Here is a 24,663-nt window from a genome sequence, read left to right on the forward strand (position 1 = left end):
CAAAAAAAAAAAAAGTTTGCATTTTACATCAGTTAAGAGGGTAGAAAAAAATCCTGGTTAATGACAATAGCAAATGTCCACTTTCGTAACACAGCTCCTGAGTGACTTTTCTCTTGACATTTGAGTGGATAAAACCCTTAGGGGGACCATGTACTGTGAAATCAGCTAGACTGTCATCAACCAAACAGGTAGCAGGAATGATTTGACTAAACTAAAAACATTTTCAGGTTGTTAAGTCTCTATGAATACAGAGACAAATGTCGATCCAGAGAATGAGGCTTTTCTTCTCTCCTCTTTGTTCTTCCTCTGGCAGCTTTAAAAGTGAAAGAGACTCAGGAGCCTAGGTTAGGTGTGGTCAGCCAGACACAAGCATGTGTACCCTGTCCGCCACAGGGCTGAAGGAAGACTGAACTGGGTCTCACACTGGCTTTTTCTTGGTTACCCACGTCAGGAGGTAGGGGTGGGATAGAAGCTTAATAGCATCATTCAAAGAATCAACATCTTTGGGGAGGCATATTAGCCAAATTGGGTTGGAGAATCTGTGTTCTGTTGGATCTCAGTTTCACATTCAATAGAGAGCATTCATGTTTGTTTTAAGATATAAGAAACAAAAACCTCTCATTTTTAGGGGGAAATAAAGAAAGGAAATCTTTTCTGTGGGATTGTTAAAGGATGAAAAGAAAATAATTTTTTATTTTATTAACATTTTCCGTCTGTAGGGAGGGTCTTTCAGTGCATACAGATGTTACTTCTTGCAGAGGGACGGTTTGCTGCAAAGATACATGCCATCTTTGAATGTGGTTTGCTGGAACAGCCCACTCCTTAAAAGGTTCCTGGAAACTCAGCACAGTGGTTCTGGGCTGAACGAATGAATCAGAAACAGTAAAGTCTGACCCTCCGGAGGAATGAGGAAGCATACTCTGAAATTCAAGGATTGGCTTTGTTTTAGGCAGGTCACTGGGATGCTCCTAGAGGAACTGCCAGTGTCCACCGATGAGTGTAGGGGAGGGGAGAAGATTTAAGGCCTAAGTAGGTGATAGAAGATTCATTTGAAAACTGCTTATGTTCAATGATGCTTTAAATACCTGAATTGGACTTGGAAAATTTCAAAGTGTCTCCAGTGGTCTTTCATTTTGAACATGAGTGAAGAAGAGTAAGTGAATAAATAAATAGACCTGATCTGCTCCCTCACAAAGCCATCTTCATCTTTGCTTGACTTTCACATCTTTATAGCTCCCTTTTTTTTCCCTAGTAATATTGAAAGGATTACCCTTGTTGGCCCCTAGGTGGTTACTGTGTGATTTTACTGTTATTAAATCTATTATAAACTGCTTCATTATTCCTGACTCTGACTCTGTCTCTCCTGTAATCCTTCCGTCACCCTCCCAGAAATCCCGTGCCGTTGGCCCCCAGGAAATTCGAGAGCGAGCCACGGTCTTGCAGACGGTATTTGAAGATTACGTGCACTCCAATGAGAGGAGGGTCTCCGGGGCAAAGAAAGGTGGGTCGATTTCTTAGGTGATTGTGGATGGATAGCGCAGCAGAGCATCCTGGCCACCTCCGCCGCACACCCCAGCCGGGTTGAGAGGCCAGCCAGGCGTCTCTGCTCACCAGCAAAAGCCTGCAATCTCCCTAATTCTGCAGGGTTTGGAAGCAGGCGCGGAAGGCTTTAAAGTGATATTAAATGTTAATTTCATCCTTCCCCGTGTTTTGCACAAATGAGGCTTTATCTTGGCTTAATCAGGACTAGGGCTTTGACCCACAACTTGGATCTCAGGGATCTGTTTTTCTCAGTCTTTGAAAACCGGATGGAAGACAGATGACGTGTCAGTAGAAATAGTTGTAGAGATGGAAATTGAGATGAAGGTAAGGGCTGGAAATCACTAGACCCTATGCAGTTCCTGTTTGAAAGTACAAAGAAAAATGAGCAAGAAGACTGCTGAGAAGGGCCACAGACCATGAACCCAATTCCTAGGAAATTTACAAAAGATTAGGTATTAATTTAATATTCAGGCCCTTTATAAGATAAATTGGCTCCTGGGATCACCAAGCATTAGGTGTGGACTCAGCAGTTCACTTTGAGCACTGAGCAGAGCACAGGGGAAGGGAGCTTGGAATGGCTGGTGTCTTTCATGGTGGAAGGTTGTGTGTCTTGGCTGGTGACTCTCACGTGTGCTAAGGAGACTTACTCCATGTCGGGGAATCCACAGTTCCTTTTAATAGTTACCTGCAATTTTGAAAAGAATGCCAGGCTGGCTTTCCAATATATGAAGACTATAGCATCCTTTCTTTTCTTCTTTTTATAAATTGAAGTTTTTCTTAAATCATTCATTTAACAAATATTTATTGAATTGGGCACTGTTCTAGGTGCTTGGGATACATTAGAGATCAAAACAGACCAACATCCTTACCTTTCTGACATTCTAGTGGAGGATCAGGTAAGGGAGATGAAGAGCATTTTAAAGATGGGCACCTGAGCTAATAACTATTGCCAATCTTTTCTTTTTTCTTTTTCTCCCCAAATCCCCCAGTACATAGTTGTATATTTTAGTTGTAGGTCCTTCTAGTTGTGGCATGTGGGACGCCGCCTCAGCATGGCCTGATGAGCAGTGCCATGTCTGCGCCCGGTATCCAAACTGGCAAAACCCTGGGCCACCGAAGCAGAGCACACAAACTTAACCACTTGGCCACAGGGCCGACCTCCTGAAGAGCATTTTAAATAGGGGGTCAGAGTGAGTCCTATTGTGAAGGTGACACATGAGCAAAAGCCCAAAGAGGGATCAGCCACATGGCTCTGACAGAAGGGCATTCCAGGCAGGGGGAACAGAGGTGCACAGGAACTCAAGGTGAACAGTGTGGCTGGAAGGAGCGAGGTCAGCAGAGGCCGGGCTGGGAGGCTATCGGAGGACTCTGGGTTACCCTGAATGAGATGAGAGCTGTTGGAGGCTTGGAGCAGGGATGTGGTGTGGTCTGACAGAGGTCTGAAAAGATCACTGGGCTGCCGTGTGAGAATACACTAGGAGCAAGGGAGAAAGCTGGGAGACTGGTTACAGGGCAATTGTGGTCATCAGGAAATAGAGGACAAAGATGAGTTAGTAGTCAGCAGATAGTTTTGAGTACCTGTTATATACTTTAGCACATTACGAAAGCGGTCCTTGGTTGTTGCCACAACTCTGGAACAAATCAGAACTACACAAGATGAAAGATGAAGTCCCAGTAATTGCCCCGTAACCACTGATGGATGATTAGTGTGTATCCTTCTAGATGGGTTTCCAGTAATATCCTGTCCTAGCTTTTCTCTAAAGTGAATTCAACAATTCTTAAGAGTTTTCCTAAAAACCTGTCTTTAGAGAAGTACTGGAACGTGCCTCTCAAGAAGAATAGAACATTTGTCACAGTGTGACTTTACAGAATTTGGTCATTTGTTAAAAGTTAGGCATACTCAGCTTGCTGTGTGATATGTAACTAGGGGTTGTGCTGCAGAATTTCAGCGTTAATAACAAAGCTGCAGTGAAAAAAATCAAAGCCACACCGTCATCTTCGATTTTGATGTCAGAGGTATTTTGGATATGCTAGTGAGACTTCAGCTGTTTCAGGGTGTGTGGGTCATCGGAGTAAAAGTTACAGTAAGTAAGCCTTAGGGAATGTGGTTTTGTGTTCTCTCTCATCATCATCATCATTGAACTTGTTAATACCAAGAAACAAGCAGAGTTGCTTGTCTTCTGTTTAAAAGGATATTGGAGTGGCGTCCCTCCCCAACATTTATGTACCAAGAAGGAAGTAAATGGATCACTTTTCTTATCTGCTAATTGATTTCTACACCAGATTGATGCTGGCCTGGGAGGAAACTGCCTCTCGTAGATGTCAGTCACCCCCACATCAGACATAAAGCTCTCCACCATTCTTTTCTCTCCTGTTACTTAGGATTGTGAGTTCTGGAGGTTTGGGGGGAATAAACACATAATTGCCACTGTAAAGATGTTGAATTCACAACAAGGGGACAGCCACTACACCCATAGGTTGATACTATCTTTTGCATTTCAATCTGCATATGCAAATTCCCCACGACTGACTTGCCTCCCTTTTATGCTATTGCAGAACCCACCTCATGAATAATTAACAAAGCAGCTGGGTTTTGCCTTTATGGCAGAAAACTAGTTGGAAACCGGGCCAAGTATGCATTTGTTTTCCTTTTTCCACTTTCTGACCCAGTCATTGTTAATAACCAGCATGTAATTGTTGTCAGTTTCCAGAAGCAGTTGCCCCGTTTTTCTCTCATTTCTTGCATCTTTTAGTTAGAGATTCAGGTGGTAAAAATTGTGGTAACATAAGTTTGAACTCTATACTCCTGAACAAAAATTTCAGAAAGTGGAGTCCTTTACCTGCAAATGACCACTGTTCCTGTAGTTTGGTCGTCTCCATCTTTGGGTCTCCCTGAAGAGCAGGGACTACATGTGTAGGAGTTATGCCTGGCTTGGAAGGGATGCTTCTCAAAGTCAAGAAAATCCAAATCATGGGTGACAATTGCTCCTCTCCCCTTAGTGTGATCAGTAGGCTGGGTACTTGGCCAAATGCTCTGACTTACAGGCTGCCTCCTTTCCCACTTCCTTTGGGTAGTTGTCACTGTTGATGTGTCAGGAGGAAGATGCCTGAGCCTTTACTCTGTACAGATGTGTGTTCTTCTGGGGGCCACAGTGGGATTAGAAGGAGCAAGGATTATCTGCACCTTCCAGGTTGGAGTTTTGCTCTTTTCTACCTCCTTGATCCATACCACTGTTCCTGATCAGATGTCCAAGAATAAATTTGATTTTATGAAAAAGGACAAAATGTCCAAGTAGGGTATTTTAAAGTAGATGTCCCTTAATTCATCTACCTTATGGCTGTGAAATAGGAATCAGCGACTACAAGAGTGCTCCATCTAATTGGTGTAGCTTCATTCATCATCCCAAATAAACGTCTGCTTTTATTACTTCTCTGCTTTCCGCTTGGCTTGGCCCCACAGCCCCTGTTCCTTCTACACATTCTTGACACTGCCAACGTGAGCCACTTCCTGCCCCTTGGAAGGTCCTACAAACAGCTGCTGCTGCCTCTGAAATTCCTGCTTCTCTGTATTATCCAAACATGGGAGTCCATGCAAGTATGTGAGGACAACCAACTGTCGCTGTCCCCAGCGAGACAGGAGCCTTGAGGACAAGGAGGTTTAGTAAAAATATGCAGTGCGAAATGCTGCCTGACCAGTCGTCGAGGGAGAAAACACTTCTGCCATTTCTTGGCAAACTCATTATCCGTGTAAAGCTGTTAGTTGGGCACTACGTCTCTTGGGACAGAGGCCCTCCATCCTCGGCTCTTAGGAGTGCTGGAGAAAAGGAGGAAGAGGGCTGTGCGAGGTGGAAGCTGGGAGCTGGTTTGCTTAGGCGGAAGGGTGGTATGAACAAAAAGGTCTGGGCCAGCATTTGGGTAACTAAGATTTTAAAGGTGCAAACTCTTTGGTTTGGTTTGGCTTGGCATGATTTCAGTCTGCTTTTTTAGACCAGAGTAAATGTTGGGGGTTGGGGAGAGAAAGGGAGGGAGAGGAGAGGGCCTGAGTCTCCTGGGCCGTGGTCCTTGTGTAGCTTTCCTCTCTGAGGACTTGAATATGTAGCTGTGTGTCTAGAAGCCTGGTGTCAGAACCCTCCAAACAGCACAGACCATTTGAAATGTTAAAGATTTTCCTTGAAAAAGATAGTCCCCAGTTATTAAAAAGGGGAATAAGCACAGATTTAAGAGAAAGGTGCAGAGGAGTTGCCTTGGTTATTATTTCTCTTCGATTGGGAAAAGGAGTTCACTTTGCTCAGTAAATAGAGCTTTGATGGATTCCCAGGATCCTTCCAGGAGCTGATCTGCTAAAATGACACTTTTTATTACTGTTCATAAACGCCAGTCTCCAGGTGCTGCTGGGATATTACGTTTAAGCTGTGGGCAAACTTGCCAGTCCAGTGGCTCAACAAGCGAGGGCGAGAGAGGCTGGTATTTAGTGCCTGCTTCCATCAGCCGGTGTGGCGCTGGGCTCTGGCTTCTCTGGCCGAAGAGCAGGGCTTGGAAGTCAAGTGAGCAGTGATGGGGATGGGGAGAGCTTTTCAGAACAGTCCCCTCCTGCCCTGCTGGAGTGAGAACAGGACAGATGCTTGAGTTTCATTGTTATGGCAAGATGCTCAAGGGCAACCAGGTGGAGGAAGATCCTCCCTCAAAGGAGTGCCGAGTTAAGGTGCAGCCACCACTCCACCCTCCTGGGACCAAGTCTGGCGTTTGTTTCCCTGGCCAGTGCTGGGATCTAGAAAAGGGACCTTTTTCTTAACTTTAAAATAGGACTGAGACTTTCATGATAGAATGTCTGATGAACATCTCTAAACTGTTGGCAATCCTCAAGGGATGAACTGTTTCATGGACTATTCTAGAAATTTAATAATTTTCTTGATCCGTTTTAAAATTCTGTTTTCATCTCCTTTTTAACGCAGTCTTTGAATGGGTGAGAAGCACTGTGTCGGTCAATCCTGATTCTTGAGGAGGAATTTGGTGTTAAAATCACATGTGTACACGAAGAGCTGGTGTCAGTGACTCCTCTGCCTGAGGGAGCTGGAGGCAGGGCGTGTGGTGGAGGTTATTGTAGAAATAGGAACATACAGTAATAATAAACTTAATGACAGTCCTTTTGAATAAAGCCGTTTGAACCTTTTGAGTTTTGTAACATTTGCATGTGTAACTATTCAAAAAAGAAATAAAATTTAATTAGGAAATGTTTTTCCTAATATAAAGGTCTAGTGATTTCATTTTTCATGAGAAAATATCACATGTTGATCATGTCTTAGTTTCTTCATTCCTTCTCACTTTCATTCATTTATACAGCAAACATTTATCAAATGCCCGCTGTGTGCCAGGTACTATACTAGGCTCCCAGGATATAATGGAGAAGAAAACAGGTCCCCTGCCCTCTAGGATTATTAAAGCTACCCAGTAAAATCTGAAATTATATTGGGTTTATTCTAGTGATAATTGAGGCCTATAGATTTTTTTTTTGGAGGAATTAAGAAGAATACACAAATACAGATTTTGGTTGTTCGTGTGTGTTGTACCGTCCTGGTTGTGTGCCTGTCATCGCCCGTCAAGATAAGCCATGCCAGACAGCCCTGAGGCCGGGCAGCAGTGGCCTCACAGCCGCCCTCTCCCCCGTGCTTCTTGCAGCTCTGCAGTCCTTCATCCGAGCCTACGCAACCTACCCCCGGGAGCTGAAGCACATCTTCCACGTCCGCTCGCTCCACCTGGGGCACGTGGCTAAGAGCTTCGGGCTAAGAGATGCCCCCAGAAATCTTAGTGTCTCGGCTGTAAAGAAGAGGAAAGCAAACCTGAAGAGGTAAGACTAGCTGAGTTTGTCCTGTGACAAGTGGGCCAAAGTCGGGCGGGTGTAGAGAGCCCCGTTCAGATTAGTGGCAGTGGGATCGCCTGGCAGGCTTTTGCACGCTCCGTGTAAACTCTTCCAACTTTGGTTTTTGTGGTAAATTATCATCAGTTTCTGCCCTTCTCTCAATATGGTAAGTGCTTCAAACGGGAAAAATACCCAATCTGAATGTTTTTAAGGCGCCTGCAGAAATTCAGTGGTGTCTTTTGTCGGGTCCAGACCTAGTGGGGATTATTGGAGCAGCAAGGTAAGCCTCTTGGGTTGTCTTCACTGCCCATCAGTAGAGTCACTTGAGACTTGCCAGACTCGGAGCTTCAGATGTGCTGTGGAGAGCCTCTGGGACTTGTAGGAAGACTTCTGGCGTGTTCCATGAAATGAGCCCTGGTGACGTACCCTGACCTGTGCGATGGGAGGGGCTGTGTGCAAGCCCCAGCTCTGCAGGCCAGGCTGGCCCCGGGGGCGTGGCTCGGACCTCCCAACCCTGCATGCTGCTCTCTTTGGTGCTGACATGCGTCTCTATGCTGAGCACTTGTAGAGGCAAGTGCAGTGGACTCCTCTGCCTCCTCTCACCTACCTCCCTGGAAAAGCCTGTTCAGAACTGTCTAGAGGTCCTAGTGAGAGGAGAGTCAGAGTGAGCAGTGTTGCCCTGCAGGTTGGGCACTGGGCTCTGAGTCCATCTTCATAATTTCGGGAGGTTCTGAGATGATTTCCCTCAGGAAATCCGTTTGTAAAAGGTTGTCTTTCTCTCCTCAAAGAAAGGGTGATCTCTTAGCACCAGACCCAGCCGCTCACAGGAACTAGAGTATTTTAAATACCACGAGCTGCTTTAAAGGGAATTTTGGGATGAATTGATGTTATTGCTTATGCAACGTGTGGGTGGGAAGGATACATTGAACAAATGTTTGGGGCACACAGAACCCTTGAATGCTCTGGGCAGTCACCTTGCATCGTCTGTCCTTCTTTTTGCATGTTAATTATAAATGCCAACGTATACTTGCCCTGACTGGGAGAATGTGTAGGCAGTATCTACACAGTCCAGCACAGTGTCCATCTTGTTCGTTCACTGAGAAGTGTTGATTACATCACACCCTTGGTCGGGCCCAGTCTCTCTGGCGTGATGTGGCAGAAGAGGAAGGACTGCCCAGTGCAGGGAAGTGACCGTTGGGGCTGGAGTCGGGGCCTTGGACTTCACTGCCTGATGCGAGCTTGTGAGCTTCGGCCCATATCTTTGCTCCACTTCTCAGAGCCTCAGTTCCCTCGACTACAAAAGGGAGAAGGAAGTCTGTGTTTTTAGCTACTTCACAAGATTGTTTTGAGAATCAAAATTAGGTGATACATGTTAATATGCCTTTTGAGCCATTAGGGGCCGTACAGGTGAAGTGCTTAGGACAGGGAGCTAGAAACCAGGTGAGTTAAGATTCTGGAATATTCAACTTGATCTCTCCAGGGACTTGGCATCTACAAGGTTCTTTTTAATGGATAAAATTTTGCCTAGTTCTAATTCCAGTTTTGGAATTTTTAAGATGCTTGGTTTTTGTATTAAATTCATACCTCTCGTATAGGACCATATTCTAGTATGTGCGAGGCAGCTGTTTCTCCACATGCTGCCATTCTGCATGCATGAGACCATGCCATGTGCCCGGGTGAGACCGAGCCATATGCAGCTCTGGTTTCCTGCAGGCAGTTTTGAGGTGCAGAGCGCTGCCTGCCTCTGCACACTACCTGTCCTGGGCAGGGCTGCAGCTGGACACTCCTCTGCCTGCCCTCTGCTGGAGCCAGCTTCTCCCAGAGGGAGAGGACACCTCAGATCGGCTCCCAGACGTGATGGCTGTTCCGGGGTTTGGGGCTGCAGTGCTCCAGAGTTAGGTTCCTGTCTTTGGACTCGGGGTGGCTGGGATCCCTGCATGTTAACTTTGAGTATGTGACAACACCATGAGGCTTGCAGTCAGGTCTGAGAGTGACCTCCTAGAATCTGGAATGCTGACCATCCTGTCACCATCTCTAAAATGTTGACACTTTGGGAAGGTAAGAATAGACTTGCCAGATGGTTACTGGTGAAAAACACGGATTTTGTTGATTCCTCACCCCGTAAATAAATGCAATCCCAATATTTCATTGTCAGCAGATGATCTACCTTTATGACCGGGAATTTCATTAGCAAGTGTTAATCCAGATAGCAGCTCTTCAGACTGGGATGTCCTCAGCTCTTACCCAGATCCTGGAAAGCAGAGCGGCGAGGCAGGGAAGCAGTTGGGAGGGGGACTTGGAGCCAGCATTGTCCTTACCTTGAGAAGCCACTAGGGAGAGAGCAAGCCGCTGCCTCCTGCTTCAGCTGACCCTCGCTAGCAGATGGGCACCAGGACTCCTATACCCCTGTGAGCGGGGGATTTAACAGGGCTTTATTTAGGGAAGAATGGGCTGATTAGCCGATAAAGAGCATGTAAGATGGTATGGGGCAGCCTTTGATGTCTGGCTGGCGCGGCAGGGAGCCGGGTGGTGAGTGACAGCAGTGTGTCACAGGATTACTCCGCCCGTGACAATACCGCTCTCTGTTCTTGCCGTGTCGCCACTCTGTTACAGCCACTTTTTCCGTTGTTATGCCCTTCTTTTGAAGGCATTTCTCCCCACGCTCCTTACATCCTCCCACCCCACCCCTGCCTTGCAAATGCAGACGGGCACTCAAGGATACAGTAGGTACCTTTTTTTATTTGGGGAAATCTTGTCACTCCTGGAGGAAGAATGACTTTGCAGCTAATCTGCACAAGGACCGTATATAATTGTGGTCAGGGTAAGCGGCAGAGAAAACTGGGCGGATTTTCCACACCTCAGTCGGGGCTCAAGCAACTGCCAGTTGCTGCGTTTTGAGGACTGGAAAGAAAAGTCATTAAACCCCACAAAGTGTGGAGAGTTATGCTGTGGCCACAGTGATTGTTGGGAGCTGAGGCGTCTCCTCTGAAACCCATCTGTCCAGAAAGAGAGTGCATTCCTTACGTTTTGTGTGGGTGGATAAAATGATAGCACCAAATTCTCTAAATTACGCTGCGTTCCATCTTATGGTGTTTAGAGTAATTACATGTTGTATGCAGACCTCTGATGTCTGCAAACCAAATCCATCAGGCTGTAAGTGACACCCTGTCTCACCTGTCACACGCCCGACATGGAGTTCACCCGGTGTTAAAGGGGGCAGCAAGGGCGGGTTCAGTTAGGAGGCCGTTAGGCTTTTCCATGCCGTGATGAAGGGAATTCTCTCCCGTCTGTATGCCTTTATTCCTTTACTTGACCCCTTTCAGAGGAAGAAAATAAATAGTTAATGTCCCCAAATGAGAACTTAATCACCAGGTCTCTGTCTGCTTTTTCAGTCCTCAGTTCTGGAAGGGAACACTAACTGTCTTCCCCCTGCACACAGAAATACAGTCATAGTCACAAAAACTCTGCTGACACCTACACACAAACCTGTCAAGACAGCCCCCACCCCAAACGCTACATATGCATGTACACAGAGAGTTGGTGCTATTGGTAAAATATTGAATGGCCCCTTAGCAACATCCGTCACGAACACAGCATTTTCCTCCCGTGAAATGCAGCTCTTATTTTGAAGGTGTGTAGGTTCGGCAGTTCCTAAGAAGCCAAGGTAACATCCCTTCCAAAGTTCCCATCTTCCCAGGACATGCTGAGCCTCAGTACTGTCGGCTCTGAAAGAGCAGAGTTTGCCAGGCTGTCTGTCTGTCTGTCTGTCTGGGCAGTCACACATTTGAGTAGAACGTGTCCAGGAGCACTGAGCAAGCATGCTATGGAGGGCTACGATTCCTCGTCTGTCTGACCCTCTGTGACGAAGGGTTCAAGAATGTAGAAACTAACGTGCCTTAAGGTCTTAGTGTTATTCTGACAATACAGAAGACAATATGAGCCGCCCTGTCTCGGTGAATGGTGTGCAATAACTATAAACAGCACTCCTTTTCCCCAAACACTTTAAAGATTTTATTTTTTCCTTTTTCTCCCCAAAACCCCCCGGTACATAGTTGCACATTCCTAGCTGTGGGTCCCTCTAGTTGTGGCATATGGGACGCCCCCTCAGCGCGGCCTGACGAGCGGTGCCATGTCCGCTCCCGGGATCCGAACCGGTGAAACCCTGGGCTGCCACAGCGGAGCGCGCAAACTCAACCACTCGGCCAGGGGGCCGGCCCCAATCCCCAAGCACTTTAGTTTGTAGCTGCCTAAGGCCGGTCTTACCTCTGGCTTCCGCCATCCGTGTCTCCCTGCTGTTGTTCTTAGTGCCTACACACGTCTGAGACGTCTTCTTTATAAGTAATTCAGAATTTTGCTCCCTTGTTCTCAGCTCTATTCTTTTAAAATCAGTAGAGGATCAACAGTCTGAATTGTTGACTATTCTTAAATACAGCTTTTTCTTTTCTTTTCTTTTAAAGATTTTAAGGTATGCCTTTTTTGGTGAGGAAGATTGGCCCTGAGCTAACATCTGTTGCCAATCTTCCTTTTTTTTTTTTACGTTTTTTTTTTCCCTGCCCAAAGCCCCAAGATGTAGTTGTGTATCCTGGTTGTAAGTCATTCTAGTTCTCCTGTGGGGGACGCCGCCACAATATGGCCTGATGAGCAGTGTTTGGGTCCGCGCCCAGGATCTGAACTGGTGAACTCCAGGCCGCTAAAGCAGAGCACACGAACTTAATCACTTGGCCACGTGGCTAGCCCCTTAAATACAATTTCTTTTGTATAAATTTTCTCAAACCAGCCTAGCTAAAGTGTTACCTGGTAGTTCCTGATTTTATCAAACAGCTAAACTATCTAAAATTAGGGATTTCTTATCCTTTACTACTCACTGGATCTCAGTGAAAATTAGGGATTTCTTATCCTTTACTACTCACTGGATCTCAGTGTGCTCAGCAGGCAGGATCAGTAATCAAAGGGCACGTAGGGCTGGCTCTTCTGCGTCTGGCCTCCTGCCAGAACCCCCACACACCCAGGCACCACAGAGCATCCTTAACCTCTCTTACTTCCAAAGTTGTAGGTAGAGCGTATTCTCTGAAGTAAGTACACATCCTCTTGCCAGACTTTTCTCATCTGAATTATCATAAATACTTTACCACTGAGGTTCAAATTGGAGATTTTGCAAAGCTCCATTTTTGGGGCGTTTTTCATCTTTGAAGGCCTTTGCTGTGTCACTCTCTGATTCTCACTCTCACTCATTCAATAATTGTTAGCAAATAAGAGTTACTATGCTGGGGGGCCAGCCCGGTGGCACAGCAGTGAAGTGCACACATTCCACTTCTTGGCGGCCCCAGGTTCGCCAGTTCGGATCTCAGGTGCGGACATGGCATTGCATGGCATGCCATGCTGTGGTAGGCGTCCCACATATAAAGTAGAGGAAGATGGGCACAGATGTTAGCTCAGGGCCAGACTTCCTCAGCAAAAAGAGGAGGGTTGGCAGCAATTAACTCAGGGCTAATCTTCCTCAAAAAAAAAAAAAAGAGTTACTATGTTGAATGGTCCTCTAGTTTAAGAAGGTTACACCCGCCCCCCCATCTACCTTGCCCCTCCCCTTGTTTCTTAAACGCCAACTATGGGAGTGTTGCATGGTCATTAAGAGTCTCAGTTGGATTCACACAGGCATCCAGATTGAATTACTTATCGTCTGTGTTCCCTTGGACAAGCAACTCAGCCTCTCTGTGCCACTGTCCCCTTGCCTCTCAGATGAGGGTGTTGGGGCCACACAGTGTTGTCGTGGGGGTCAAACCAGATGATGAGTGTGAAGCATTGACCCAGCATCTGGAACGCGACTGCCTGGGAGCACTTGTTGAGAATGATGACGTGGACAGTCATGCTGATTCTTCCCCGGGCCCGCATCACACTTATAAGTACCCCTGAAACAGAGCATGAAAGTGTAGTTAGTTGTAAACCTTGTAGCACCCTTGAACTTTTCTTTTCAGGAACAACCTTGAAAACATGGAACAGGTTCCCTCCAAGACTAGCATTAAGAAGCTGCAGCTGCATCTCCCTATAAAGCAATATTCTCATTGCTAGAAGCAGCTTGCCTGCCAATTTTTATGTGGCATTTACAACCTCCCTAATATCACTTAATTAGCTGAAGGCAAACCTGGAATCTTGCCCACTGTGAAAATTTACTCGATTTCAAAGAGCCAATTATCATTCTATAAAAAGACAGATTGGCCACCGTGAGATCACAGGCTGGACAGAGCCACACTTGGAGTCGTGGGGATGTCTCCTTGTAAACCCACTGCGCGGGACTCCGTTCTCTTCTTCCTCCATCTTTGAGCAGTGTTCCACACTCTTGATCCCTCTGGCCTCCTTGAATCAGTTTTCCCTTAGCTTCCCAAACCTTGTCTTCATGAAGGGCAGCTCTTGGTCCTTCAGCTTCATCCGAACTTCCAGAACAGTCTGCTACTGAGTGTCCTGTGGCCATTCTGCTCCCCTCCAGCCTGGGCTCCACAGGCAGCAGATCCTCCACACCCCTCACCCATCTCACCCTTGCTTCAAAACTTCCAGTGATGTCTCATTACAGGAACGATGAAAACAAATGACCACAACAAACCCGCTCCATCCAAGGCCTGCTGCCCCCTCCGCCTCCCCTGGCAGCCCCGCTTTCCCTGTGCTCAGGGCCTTTCCCGAGTGTGCCGTGGGCCAGGGCCTCTTCCCCCTCCTCTCCATCTTCAGAGCCCCGTCCCTTCTGTGAGGACATCTTCTCTGACTCACCTGCCCAGTGGACACCCCGCCTGCTCCCCTCACCTACCCTGCCTTCTCGACTGTCTAACGTCAGCGTGTCTTTGTGGTTCGTGTCTGTCTGTCCTCTCGAGCGGAGCTCAGGGTGGAAACCTGGACTGGTTTTCTCATTGCATTCCCTGCACCTTCCATGGTCCCTGAGACACAGCAGGTGCTCAGGAAATATTTTTGAATGTATGAATGAAAACTGAAAGCATTCTTTAATTCTAAGAGGAAGAGCATAAAGGGAAAGAAAGAAAAAAAACCAGATTGTTCTAACATGAAAAAGAGATAAATGCCTCTTAATTGTTGAGTGAATCCAGCAAACAACAAATCCTGCCAGGTGGGGTGCTTGCCTTTCAGAGCCTCCGTTCCACTCATCAGTCCCAGAAGGATCGAGCCTCTCGTCACTTTCCCTGATTTCACAGATGGAAGAGGCATGGGGATCAGCCCACAGAAGGTAGAGATGAATGGGGCAGGATCGAGGTCCCCACCCCACCTAGGCAAGGCCAGAGCAGAGGTCCAGAGGGAGGCTCAGATCTCTCGACCTCAGTCCCAAGAACGGAAGGAAACAGCTAGGACCACCCGTAGTAGCTGTGAGGACAGATGTGCATGTCCTGTGGAACTGAGGAACAGAATTACCCGACATTTGCCCGGGCCCCAGCCTAGGAGACCTTGGTTCAGTAGAGTCTGAAGTCAGGAAGAGCAAGATGAAGGTGATCGTGAACTTGACTGCCGAGTCTCAAAAATCCAGAGCCAGGTTCACACTCTGGGAACCCGAAAGTGTGGTCCTTGGAGCAGGTGCTGGGGTGCTTTTCTTAACACAGGAGGGCAGTACGGTGCTGGCTCAGTGTACCTATGGTTTAACGACGAGCTCGGATTAGTTAATATTTTAATGGAGAACCTGAGTGAGCTGCACAGATTGTAGACAAGAGCATATTCTACTGGCCTCTCTGTCAAGGGAGACAAGGGGTGACTTTGAAGTCCACGCTGGATTATCTCTTTAGGACATTTATACTGAGGTGAAGTGTCCAGACCGGGACAAGGGACAGGAGAAGCGCTGAGGAAGGTGGCTGGGTCTCTTCTTGGTGGAGAACACCCGGCACAGAGTAGTCAGTCACTCAGGGACGGTGTGTCAGATGAGCTCCTTGTTGGTTATTGAGTTCACCCCGTTGCGTTCACAGGCAGCTCCAGAAGGGCTGCACCATGTGGGCTCACGCCCCGGTGGAGAGCTGCCCCTTTTGCCTCCCAGCACATCCGGTTTTAATTCCCTTCCCTTCCCTCCGCGGTCAGGTGCCGTGGGCCCTGCCTTTCAGGGCTCTGGTTTAATTACAGCTGTGCGCATGCAGCTTTTTACATTTGGCCTTTTGCTCCTACCACGATTTTTTTCTGTGTGACACCATGCAATTACCAGCTCTCTGCCTCCTCGTGGAATAAACACACCCTCATCCCCACCCGGCTAATGAGGCGATTAGAGGGACTTCACGGTGACCCTGCGCTTCCTCCGCACCTGGGTCACCTGCAGACAGCGGGAACCACAGGGTGTGCTTTCAGTCAAGCAGTCAGGGCTGACAACAAAGAACAGGAACCCAGCCAGCCTCTCCTGGGAGGATGCTAGAGACGGTCACATTTGCTGTTGGAGCCTTCTAAGCGCTGGAATTAGAAGATGTGGCTGGCCAGGACGAGTCGGCAGACACCAGATGAGGCTGCATGCAACAGGAGAGTCCCCAGCGCTTCATTAGGTGTCCTTGCTGGGAGCTCTTCTGATTCATACCATTGGAGAAATCAAGAGAGAAGTGACCCCAGCGCCCCTCGCTGCACAGGGTTTAGTTTTAGTCATCCTGAGCCCCTCCTGTCTGCCGCTGCCAGCTACTCCCCTCCTCTCACCTGTCCCCACGTTCTGCAGTGGGAAGCTTACATCCCCGGCCCCTCCACACTCTCTCTACCCTAATGATGCCAGAGCCTTTCCAGCTTGTGAGGACCTGTATAAAATGATTCCAGGTCTCGTTCAAATGTCCTCTTCATTCTGGTCCTGGTGTTATAGCAACAGTCCAAAATGTGGAGTCATGTCCTAATTACTTAGTAGTCAAGAAGAGGGATGCAGTTTGAGAACCGACATCCTGGAGTGACAGTGTGTGACTCTTTGCTTGTTAGTTTTAAGTTCTTTGACAGAGGTGGTGGCAGCAGCATCTCTCTGGAGCCTTAGGCATGTCCTCGGCTGTGCTGAGTCCACATGATTATCTCACAGAGACCTCACCAGGTCCCTGTGACCAAGGCAGGGTCCCCCATAACCAATGAGGAAATGGGCGTGCCTGGTCATGTGGCCCGAGTCTGAGAGACCCCAGGGCCCACTCTCCTAGCACTTGTCTGCTTCCTTGCATACCCCTTTTGGAAGCTCCTGGTTTCTAGAATCAGTATTGGGTAAAGAAACAAGTATATGGACCCTGTTAAGGGTATTTTCTTATGTGAACAGATAATTGTTTGTGTAACCAAAGAAATAGACTTAAGGCAGGAGATATTTTGGTTGTGTATAGGGAAGAATTTGATTTGAGACCATCAGAGTGGCATACCCTGGAGTGGGTTGTGGAAGCTTTATGTTCATGGGGCAATTATCTCAAAAGATCATTGAGAAGAGACGATTGAGGCACAATCTGGATCTGACTCTTTCTGTCATCTCCTTCCAAGTCTAGAGGCCCAGGTGTGCAGTGGAAGAAGCCTGGGCGTGGGCTCAGCCATTCCTGAGCTTGACCCAAACCTGGCAGTCGGAACAGCTTAGCATGAGATGGGGGTCCTGTGGGGTTGTGTGGGGAAAGACAATGAACACGTAGCACCTGGCACCACGATGAGCTTACTTAAGAGGTTATTCAGTACAGCTTTTCCCCTCCCTTGTCCCACTTCCTCTTTCTGAGTCTGTAGATAAAAAGTGAAAGCGTCATAGCATCTTCCCTGAGTGCTCCCACCCTGGCCCGACCCTCTCCCGTCAGCCTCATCGCTCCTCAGTCACCTGTAAGGCCTCTGTATCAGTGCTCCCAGCTGTGGGGGCTTGCCGCCTCCAGAGTGGACCCTGCGCACTGTTAGAGCTCCTGAAAGTGAGCCCAAATCGACCACTTTCCCTTCTGACCCTTTGTCTGTTTGCACTCTTCCGTCTCTGTGAGGTCCAAATGCTGAATGTACATTATTTGCAAACATAAAACTACAAGGTGTTGTTATCATTGATCAAAGTGATCCCTGGTCCACATGACATGTGTCAGATACTGGATGAGGGCTCCTTACCTCCTCTGCCTTTCCTCTTTTCCATACTGTTCGTCGTAATGCCAGTCAGCGTTTACTGAGCGCCTTTGCGACAGGCACTGTGATGAGCACTTTGATTCATTAGTTCTTCTAATCCTCTTGTAAGTGAGCAAACTGGGACTGAGACGTAGGTACCTTGGCCAAACTTGGAGAATCAGTTCCACCGCCTGTGCGGGGCAGTGCCAGCATCATTCCTGTCGGGGGCCAGCTTTGCCCCAGGTGCTTGTCCCAGGCCTTACAGCCCCAGTGCTCCCGCTGCTCCTCTGTCGCGGTCCATTGTCTGAATGGCTTTTCACTCAGCCCAGGTTCTTTGGAAAATCTGGTTTGTAAAACTACGCAGACGTCCAGTAGAGACTGACCAGCACAAACAGGAGGGCGGTAACGTGTTTTAGTGCAGCTGAGGCTAAGAGCAAGGGTCATGGCTACCGCTCATGTGGCACTCTGCACTGGCCAGGCTCTCGTCAGTGCCTGGATTTCCTTCTGTCTTCCCTGCCATCACATGCTATCCCTGCTCATGCCCGGGCCTGGGATTCGCACCCAGGCCTCTGGTTCCAGGTTCGCAGTCTTCGCTGTAGCAGCTTTTCACATTCTTGGCATCTGGATCATCCTATGGCTCAGGCTGAAACCTGGCAGCTCCATCCCTGCCGGTTTGCACTCCTGATCATTCAAACACCCACCGTCTTTGACCCGAGAGCAAGACCTTGCACGTGCCGCAGTTCCGTTTCACTTTTTAGCTGAGTTCCCTCCTTTTGACCTATTAGGGTGTTGTGGGTGTTCTGTCATCCGGTGTGTTAGCTGTCCCTGCAGGCTTCTTTTCATCTGCAAATGTGATAAATATGCCTCCAAATATCATCCGGGTCATCGATAATAGTGTCAAACAGGACAGGCTCAGCGGGTTTGGTGCTGGAATTCTGCCCTAAGCTTATCAATCTCTGTCAGTATTTTCGGGATAAAATCATATCAGTTACAAATGCACTTAACTATTTCCATTTCCAGTCTGTATTTCTGCATCTTAACAACAATTGGTAACATTTTCACAGCGGATGAAAGTTATAAAGTGCTCTGACATTCTCCAGTTTGTTTTACCTCCACACTGACCCTGTACTTACATGAAGGCCCTTTCTGACACGTGAGGAAACTAAGCCTGGAGAAAGGTCTCCACTCTACGTGGTCACCAGTTGGGGGAGGGGCAGACCTGGGATTCCAACCAGGGTCATCAGAACTCTGGTTCCCTGCCCCTTCCCCAACACCGTGCCCCTGCCATGGAATGTCCATGCCTGAGCCCCGACAGAAATTCTCTGAGAGTTTCTGTCACCTGGGCTAAATAATCTCAAAACTCCCATCCGTTTCTGGGACTCGGATTCAGCTCTTCCCTTTTAGACAGCAGCCGTCTCTTAAACACTCTCTCTGTTCTCTCTTCCATTGCGCATGCCCTTCCAGGCAGCATATTGATCCTGGCGTCAGTGTATCGATGGCCTGTGACTTGCGTGGTCTGGGGCTCAGAGTTTTTTCCTGTTCTTCCTCTTGTTCTTTGGTTTAAGGTGGAGACCCACTTTTCTGACTCTCTGTGTCCACAAAGCCCCTCAGGAATTTTGCTGTAATATCCGCTGCCACAGCAGGGCTCACCTGCAGTGGGCGTCTTCTGGGGCCCTGGTGGTTTTACAAAAGCTAGAGTTGGTTTAATCCTAAGAAATCACAAAGAAGGCATCCCTGAGACGGTCAGCCCATCTGTGTCCATCTTTGCCGGAGCAGACTCCAGAGGTTAGAGTCTTCAGATGGTTCCTTTTCCTTCAGTGACTGGAAAAGGTTTGACAGTGTGTGCCATTCAGTCGCTAAATTTCCATCCCACGCTAGCTGCGTCTTCACCTGAACTACTTTGTTGCACCAGAGGGACTGCTTGTCAGATTCTCCCTGGAGTTGTTTGTGGCTCCTCCTGTCGTCTGAGAGCCACCAAAACCCCGCTCAGACTTTGCTGCCTTTTCTTCATCCAGAAGAGCGAGGCAGGGTGGAGAAGCTTGGAGTCAGCCTCGAGCCATCTGAAGTCGTCACTGTCTCCTACCACGATCACTGAGGACCCAGGCTTTTCTTCCAGCTGGGAGGCTGGCTTCCACACACAGTCCTTCGGGCGCTCGCCGTGGCCCTGGGTCATTTGCTTACGAGCAGAATCTTTCAGATTAGAGACATAAATATACTTCTCCAGTCTTTTGTCTGTCTCTGTCTGTCTTAATGATACAAGAAGAGAGAAATCCCTCACAGAAATCCGACGGCCTGAAAGCCACAGGCAGGGGGTGTTGAGGAGTAAGCTTACAGTGCTTGGGGCTTCAGCACAGGGCCAGTCTACACGCGGCTTTCCTTCCCGACTACACACAGGGCACATGTTCGTTATAAAGACGCAAGAAATAGAGAAAAACCACCAGGAAGCCCACAATCCAAGTAACCTTGATTCACATTTTTTAAATCCTTCAGACGCTCTCTGCATATATACATATATGGAATTTTTGTGTGTCTATAATGAGATTAAACAACTCGTGTTTTTTTTAACATTTTTTTTTTGGTGAGAGAGGTTTACCCTGAGCTAACATCCATTGCCAATCTTCCTCTTTTTGCTTGAGGAAGATGGTCCCTGAACTAACATCTGCGCCAGTCTTCCTTCATTTTGCATGTGGGATGCTGCCACAGCATGGCTTGATGAGCGGTGTGTAGGTCCACACCCAGGATCTGAACCCACAAACCCTGGGCCACCAAAGCAGAACCCACGAACTTAACTGCTACACCACTGGGCCAGCCTCCAAAACATAGGATTTTTTAAACTTCTTTTTTCACTTTAGTTATCCAACTCTTACTTTTAAGGTGCACTTTATCAGGGGTTCCAAAATCTTTGAGATTTGAGATAATGTGACCATCGTTTTATATTAAAAATATTTCATAACCTCCAAGGGGCAGGGAACTTGCTCCTCGTTTTGGTAAAAACTTACAGCACAGTGGTTAAATGCTCGAGTCGTGGAGTCCGAATTCCTGGGCTCAAATCCTGGCTTTTCCATTACTGGTTTGTGACCCTGGACGCATTACCTAACCTCTCCGTACCTCAGTGTCCTCACCAGTAAAGTGGGGAGACTGGAGCCTGTTGCGTAGGGTTGTTGGAGAAGTCAGTGAGTTCAGTGCCTATTAGGAGCTTAAAACAGCCCCTGACGTCCCATGAGTGCCGCGCAGTGATTATTAAGGTCGCACAGCCAGTTCAAGTGGCTTTGATTTGACCTTTTTTTTACTTAAATCCATTCACAACTCATGTAATTGGTTTGGTTAAATGTTGTTTTAATATATTTGGTGGACACCCTTAGTATTGGCTGCCATCATCATCATCACCATCATCATTTACTCTTTAAACTTCGCTTGCAGGAAGTGTTCTAAAAGTCTGAAGGAATGTTCCAGAGGTGCATTTCAAGTCCTTGGGGAAAAGATTGACTGTTCAGTGACTGTCTTGGATAACTGGGTAACTCTTGAGAAGAAGTAGTTAAATTCTCCACATCCTACCGTAAACCAAAATAGAGTCTAGATGGAATTAAAGCAACAGATACTAGAAGATAATATACTGGAATATTTTTAAAACCCCAGGATGAGGAAGACTTTTCTAAGCCTGTGTTAGAATGGCTAAACCGTGAGGATTGTTCTGTAAATTTCTTGGGAAAGTTGGGAGAAGGTCCTGAGATCTTTCTTCTCCAGTGGTCATCCTGCCGGCACATTGATTTACTAATTAGGCTGCGATTTCACCTTACTGGCAGTCACAGTGGCATCTGCCTGTCCTGCTGGGTAATCCAGCCTGGGAGCCGAGGGGGCTGATTCAGCCTTCACTACAAGGGTGTTCCCTGCGGTTAGATAAACTGATCTGTTGCTTGGTAACTACGGGATTACTCCGGTGGATGCTCAGGAAGCCCATCCGAGAGGCCTTCGGGTATTTGGAGGGCAAGGAAGGCGAGAAACTTGTCAGGTTCCTGGGAGAAGTGCCGCTTGGCTGGAGAAGGAATCCAGCCCGCATGCGCCCATCGTGTGCTTGGGTTTAGAACATGTCATCTTCCCGTCTGTACTTTACCTCTTCGGCACTGGGCCTCAGAACAAAGGAAAAGCAGACTGTGAGCTGGCCAAGGGAAAGGTAGGTCCCCTCGGGGTGGCTGCTGTGACAGCAGGGGAAACCCCTGCAGGGTTGACCCCCAGGCTCCCCCTCCTAAGGACGCAGTCTGGGTCTGGAAAATGTGTGCTCTCTCAACCACCAAGAGCCTTGGAGTCTGGGTTTGGGTCTCAAGTCAAAAGCACGTTGACTAGAATAGAATCATAAAACAGCTAGGAAATTTTGAGATCATAACCTCAGGGCAAGCAGGACCATCTCCAAGACCTGCTTTCTAGTGGCATCCTCTACTGCAGCGTGCACTCGAAGGTCCTTGATAAGTGTCCTATGTGGCAGGACACACCCACAGAGAGATCACCTTTCGCTGCCCCGGACCCAGCGCATTTGTCTGGGAAGGGACAGACCTCGCGTCAGTAGGAAGTGGACCGAGGGATGTGCGTCTGCCTGTGTGTCGCATATGTTGGCGCGGTCCTTTGCACTGTCTCTTCCGCTCTGGTGCCTTCAGCTGAAAGTGCCACTTCCGCAGTCCGTGCTTGCTCCCTCAGCAATTAGTGTATCAATCGCCCCCGTGAGATTGTGGTTATTTATTTTGCTTTAGCAGTGGCAGGAGCAGTCATTGATGTGGTAGAACTTACGCTGGGGAGGATATTTTGACTGAAATTTTGCATATTTTGAAACTCAGGTTGTTACATTTAAAATTATACCCATTGTGAGTACCCAGCTTCAAAAAGGGGGAAGAAAAAGCATTCCTTCCTGTCAGAACCCTTTCACTCTGCCTGTCACGTAACCCGACTAAAAATAAACTACAGGCACGAGAACTGGCAGCCTTCAGTTTGGAACAAGTTAGGCTTTCACTGCAGGGCCTGTCTCCTGCCACTTCCAAACATACGCCTGCCCCACAGCATGCACCTCCACCAGGACACCAGCGTGCAGTCCTCTGCAGGACAGGGGGAAGCGGTTGAAGAGCCCTGGCCCTGCTGTCCAGGGCCCAGAGTCAGTCCTGGCTCCTGTGTGGCCTTGGGGGATTTGCTTGGCGTCTCTGGATCTGTTTCCTCATTTTTAACTGTGATTGCCTGAAATCCACATGCTGGCCACCAGTTAGCACCTTACATGTCTTATTTTATTTAATCCTCACAAAACCTTATTATTCCCCATTTTTCAGATAAGGAAACTGAGGTACAGAGAGCCTGAGTCGCTTGTTCCATGTTTATTCAGCAAATGAGTGACAGAGCCAGGTTCCAGGCCAGGCCTCTTCTTCACTCTTCAGCTCTCTTCTCTCTCCTGTGCTCCTTACACCTCTGTCATCTGGCTTCTGCTCCCATCATCCCGCTGAAACATTCCTGTGAGACCACGGAGGACTCGCCCATGTCAAATTGTGGTCATTTGTCACCCTTGATCCTGCTGGACCTTCCTGTCATGGCTGATTTTTCCATCCTGGACTGGCAGCCTGGTGGGAAGAGTATAGGCTTTGAGTCCATCTGACCTGTGTTTGCATCATGGCTTCTGCTCTTAGGCCCTAGATGGCCTGTCTTACCCTCCTTGGGTCTTAGTTTCCTTGTCTGTAAAATGAGGAAGATAATCATAGTTGCCTGGTCGAGAAAGATGATACGGGATAGGGGCTGGCCCCGTGGCCAAGTGGTTAAGTTCACGCGCTCCGCTGCAGGCGGCCCAGTGTTTCATTGGTTCGAATCCTGGGCGCGGACATGGCACTGCTCATCAAATCACGCTGAGGCAGCATCCCACATACCACAACCAGAAGGACCCACAACGAGGAATATACAACTATGTACTGGGGGGCTTTGGGGAGAAAAAGGGAAAAAAAAAACAAAAAAAACATGATACGGGATAATGTAGAACCCAGAAGGCACTTTCCTGTGTATTTCTCATCTTCTCAGTAAGTCCTGTCCCTGACACTTACACGCATCCTTATTATAAAATCTTAGCCCTTACATATTGGGTCCTATTATCTCCTTGCCTCAAATCTTTTTTTCCCAACAGAGGTTGACGTTGTGTTGGTCCCCTTGTGTCACAGTCAAAGACTCGTGTAGGCTGTAGCACGGATTTGGCCACACTGTTGCTTGCCCCCTGCCCTGTGGAGTGTGGTTGCAAATACCTGTGGTTGCGTGGACCTCGTGATCACTTCAATAGCGCAGTATTAGTCTTGCTTTTGATTCTTGGGTTTTAAAGGAGTTCTGTTATATTTATTTTGACCGCAAGTTTAGTCCAGTGCATCCTCTGATTATCACAGCGAAGAAAATGTTGTCAATGTAAGCAGTAGAGGGCAACACTCGCGTTTTGTAAGAATCCCAAGACGCTGTGTCACCCTGAGACACTGCCATTTTGGTGTTGAAGGAATTGCCAACATAGCAATATGGATTTCGTGGTAATGGTTCGGTTGTTGTTTAGGTTAGAATCCTGTCTTAAGAAACATTATTTTACTCTTCAATTTTCCTAATCATTTTTTCTGTGTACGATTGAATTTCTACAAATTTCCTCCTCTGATCTTCTGATCAAATGGTAAGGCTGCTGTCTTTTGAAAACAGTTACTAGGATTCAACATCTGAAATTGATTTTCAGCCTTCGGCATTTTCCATGTGGATGGGGACAGGGAGACGTCCCTCTCACACCCCGGGCCGGGGGCTGCAGAAAGCTGTGGTTGTGGCCTCGGTGCAGACACTGACCAGTCTGCGCCAGCACACCCTGGGTTTGGGTTTTGTGGCGCCAGAAATATTTACCAGAGTCTCTTCAGTCAGTGAAGACACCCAGCTCCTGCTGTTTGGCCCCATGGGACAGCGGCTCTGTCCTGGGGTGGGGGTGGCGCAGGGGGCGCTGATTGCTTTGAACTGCCCAGGGTCACAGGGAACTGCTAACTTGCTCCCGCTGCTGAATGTGGCTGAGTTTTGAGGCGGGTTTTTCCCCATCCTTTGGCAAACTGCTGTATCATACACCTCATTTGCCATCAGAGTAGGAGTGTGTATCGTTCTTTTTTTTTCCATGAAAACAACACAGAACAAAGACTCACTTTTAAAAATGCCATGATATTTTGCCACCGTTATGAAAATCTGTCAGCGCCGTATCTAATCTTCTGGTG

General features: G+C 47.8%; 1 protein-coding gene across 5 annotated transcripts in view; it reads left to right on the forward strand.

Moving 5' to 3' along the window:
• DDX31 (DEAD-box helicase 31) overlaps positions 1-24,663 on the forward strand; it is a 73,158-nt gene that overhangs the window by 47,572 nt on the left and 923 nt on the right. For 4 of the 5 annotated variants that reach the window (XM_014863401.3, XM_070518457.1, XM_014863400.3 and 1 more), the window contains 2 exons: positions 1,390-1,501; positions 7,219-7,387. In XM_014863401.3, the coding sequence (XP_014718887.2) occupies positions 1,390-1,501; positions 7,219-7,387 (281 nt within the window). Of the gene's footprint in view, positions 1-1,389; positions 1,502-5,002; positions 5,154-7,218; positions 7,388-24,663 lie in introns of those variants that run through there. The other variant, XM_044778494.2, reaches the window with a different exon arrangement.

This window comes from Equus asinus, chromosome 10 (genome assembly GCF_041296235.1).
Source record: "Equus asinus isolate D_3611 breed Donkey chromosome 10, EquAss-T2T_v2, whole genome shotgun sequence".
Taxonomy (NCBI): Eukaryota; Metazoa; Chordata; class Mammalia; order Perissodactyla; family Equidae; genus Equus; species Equus asinus.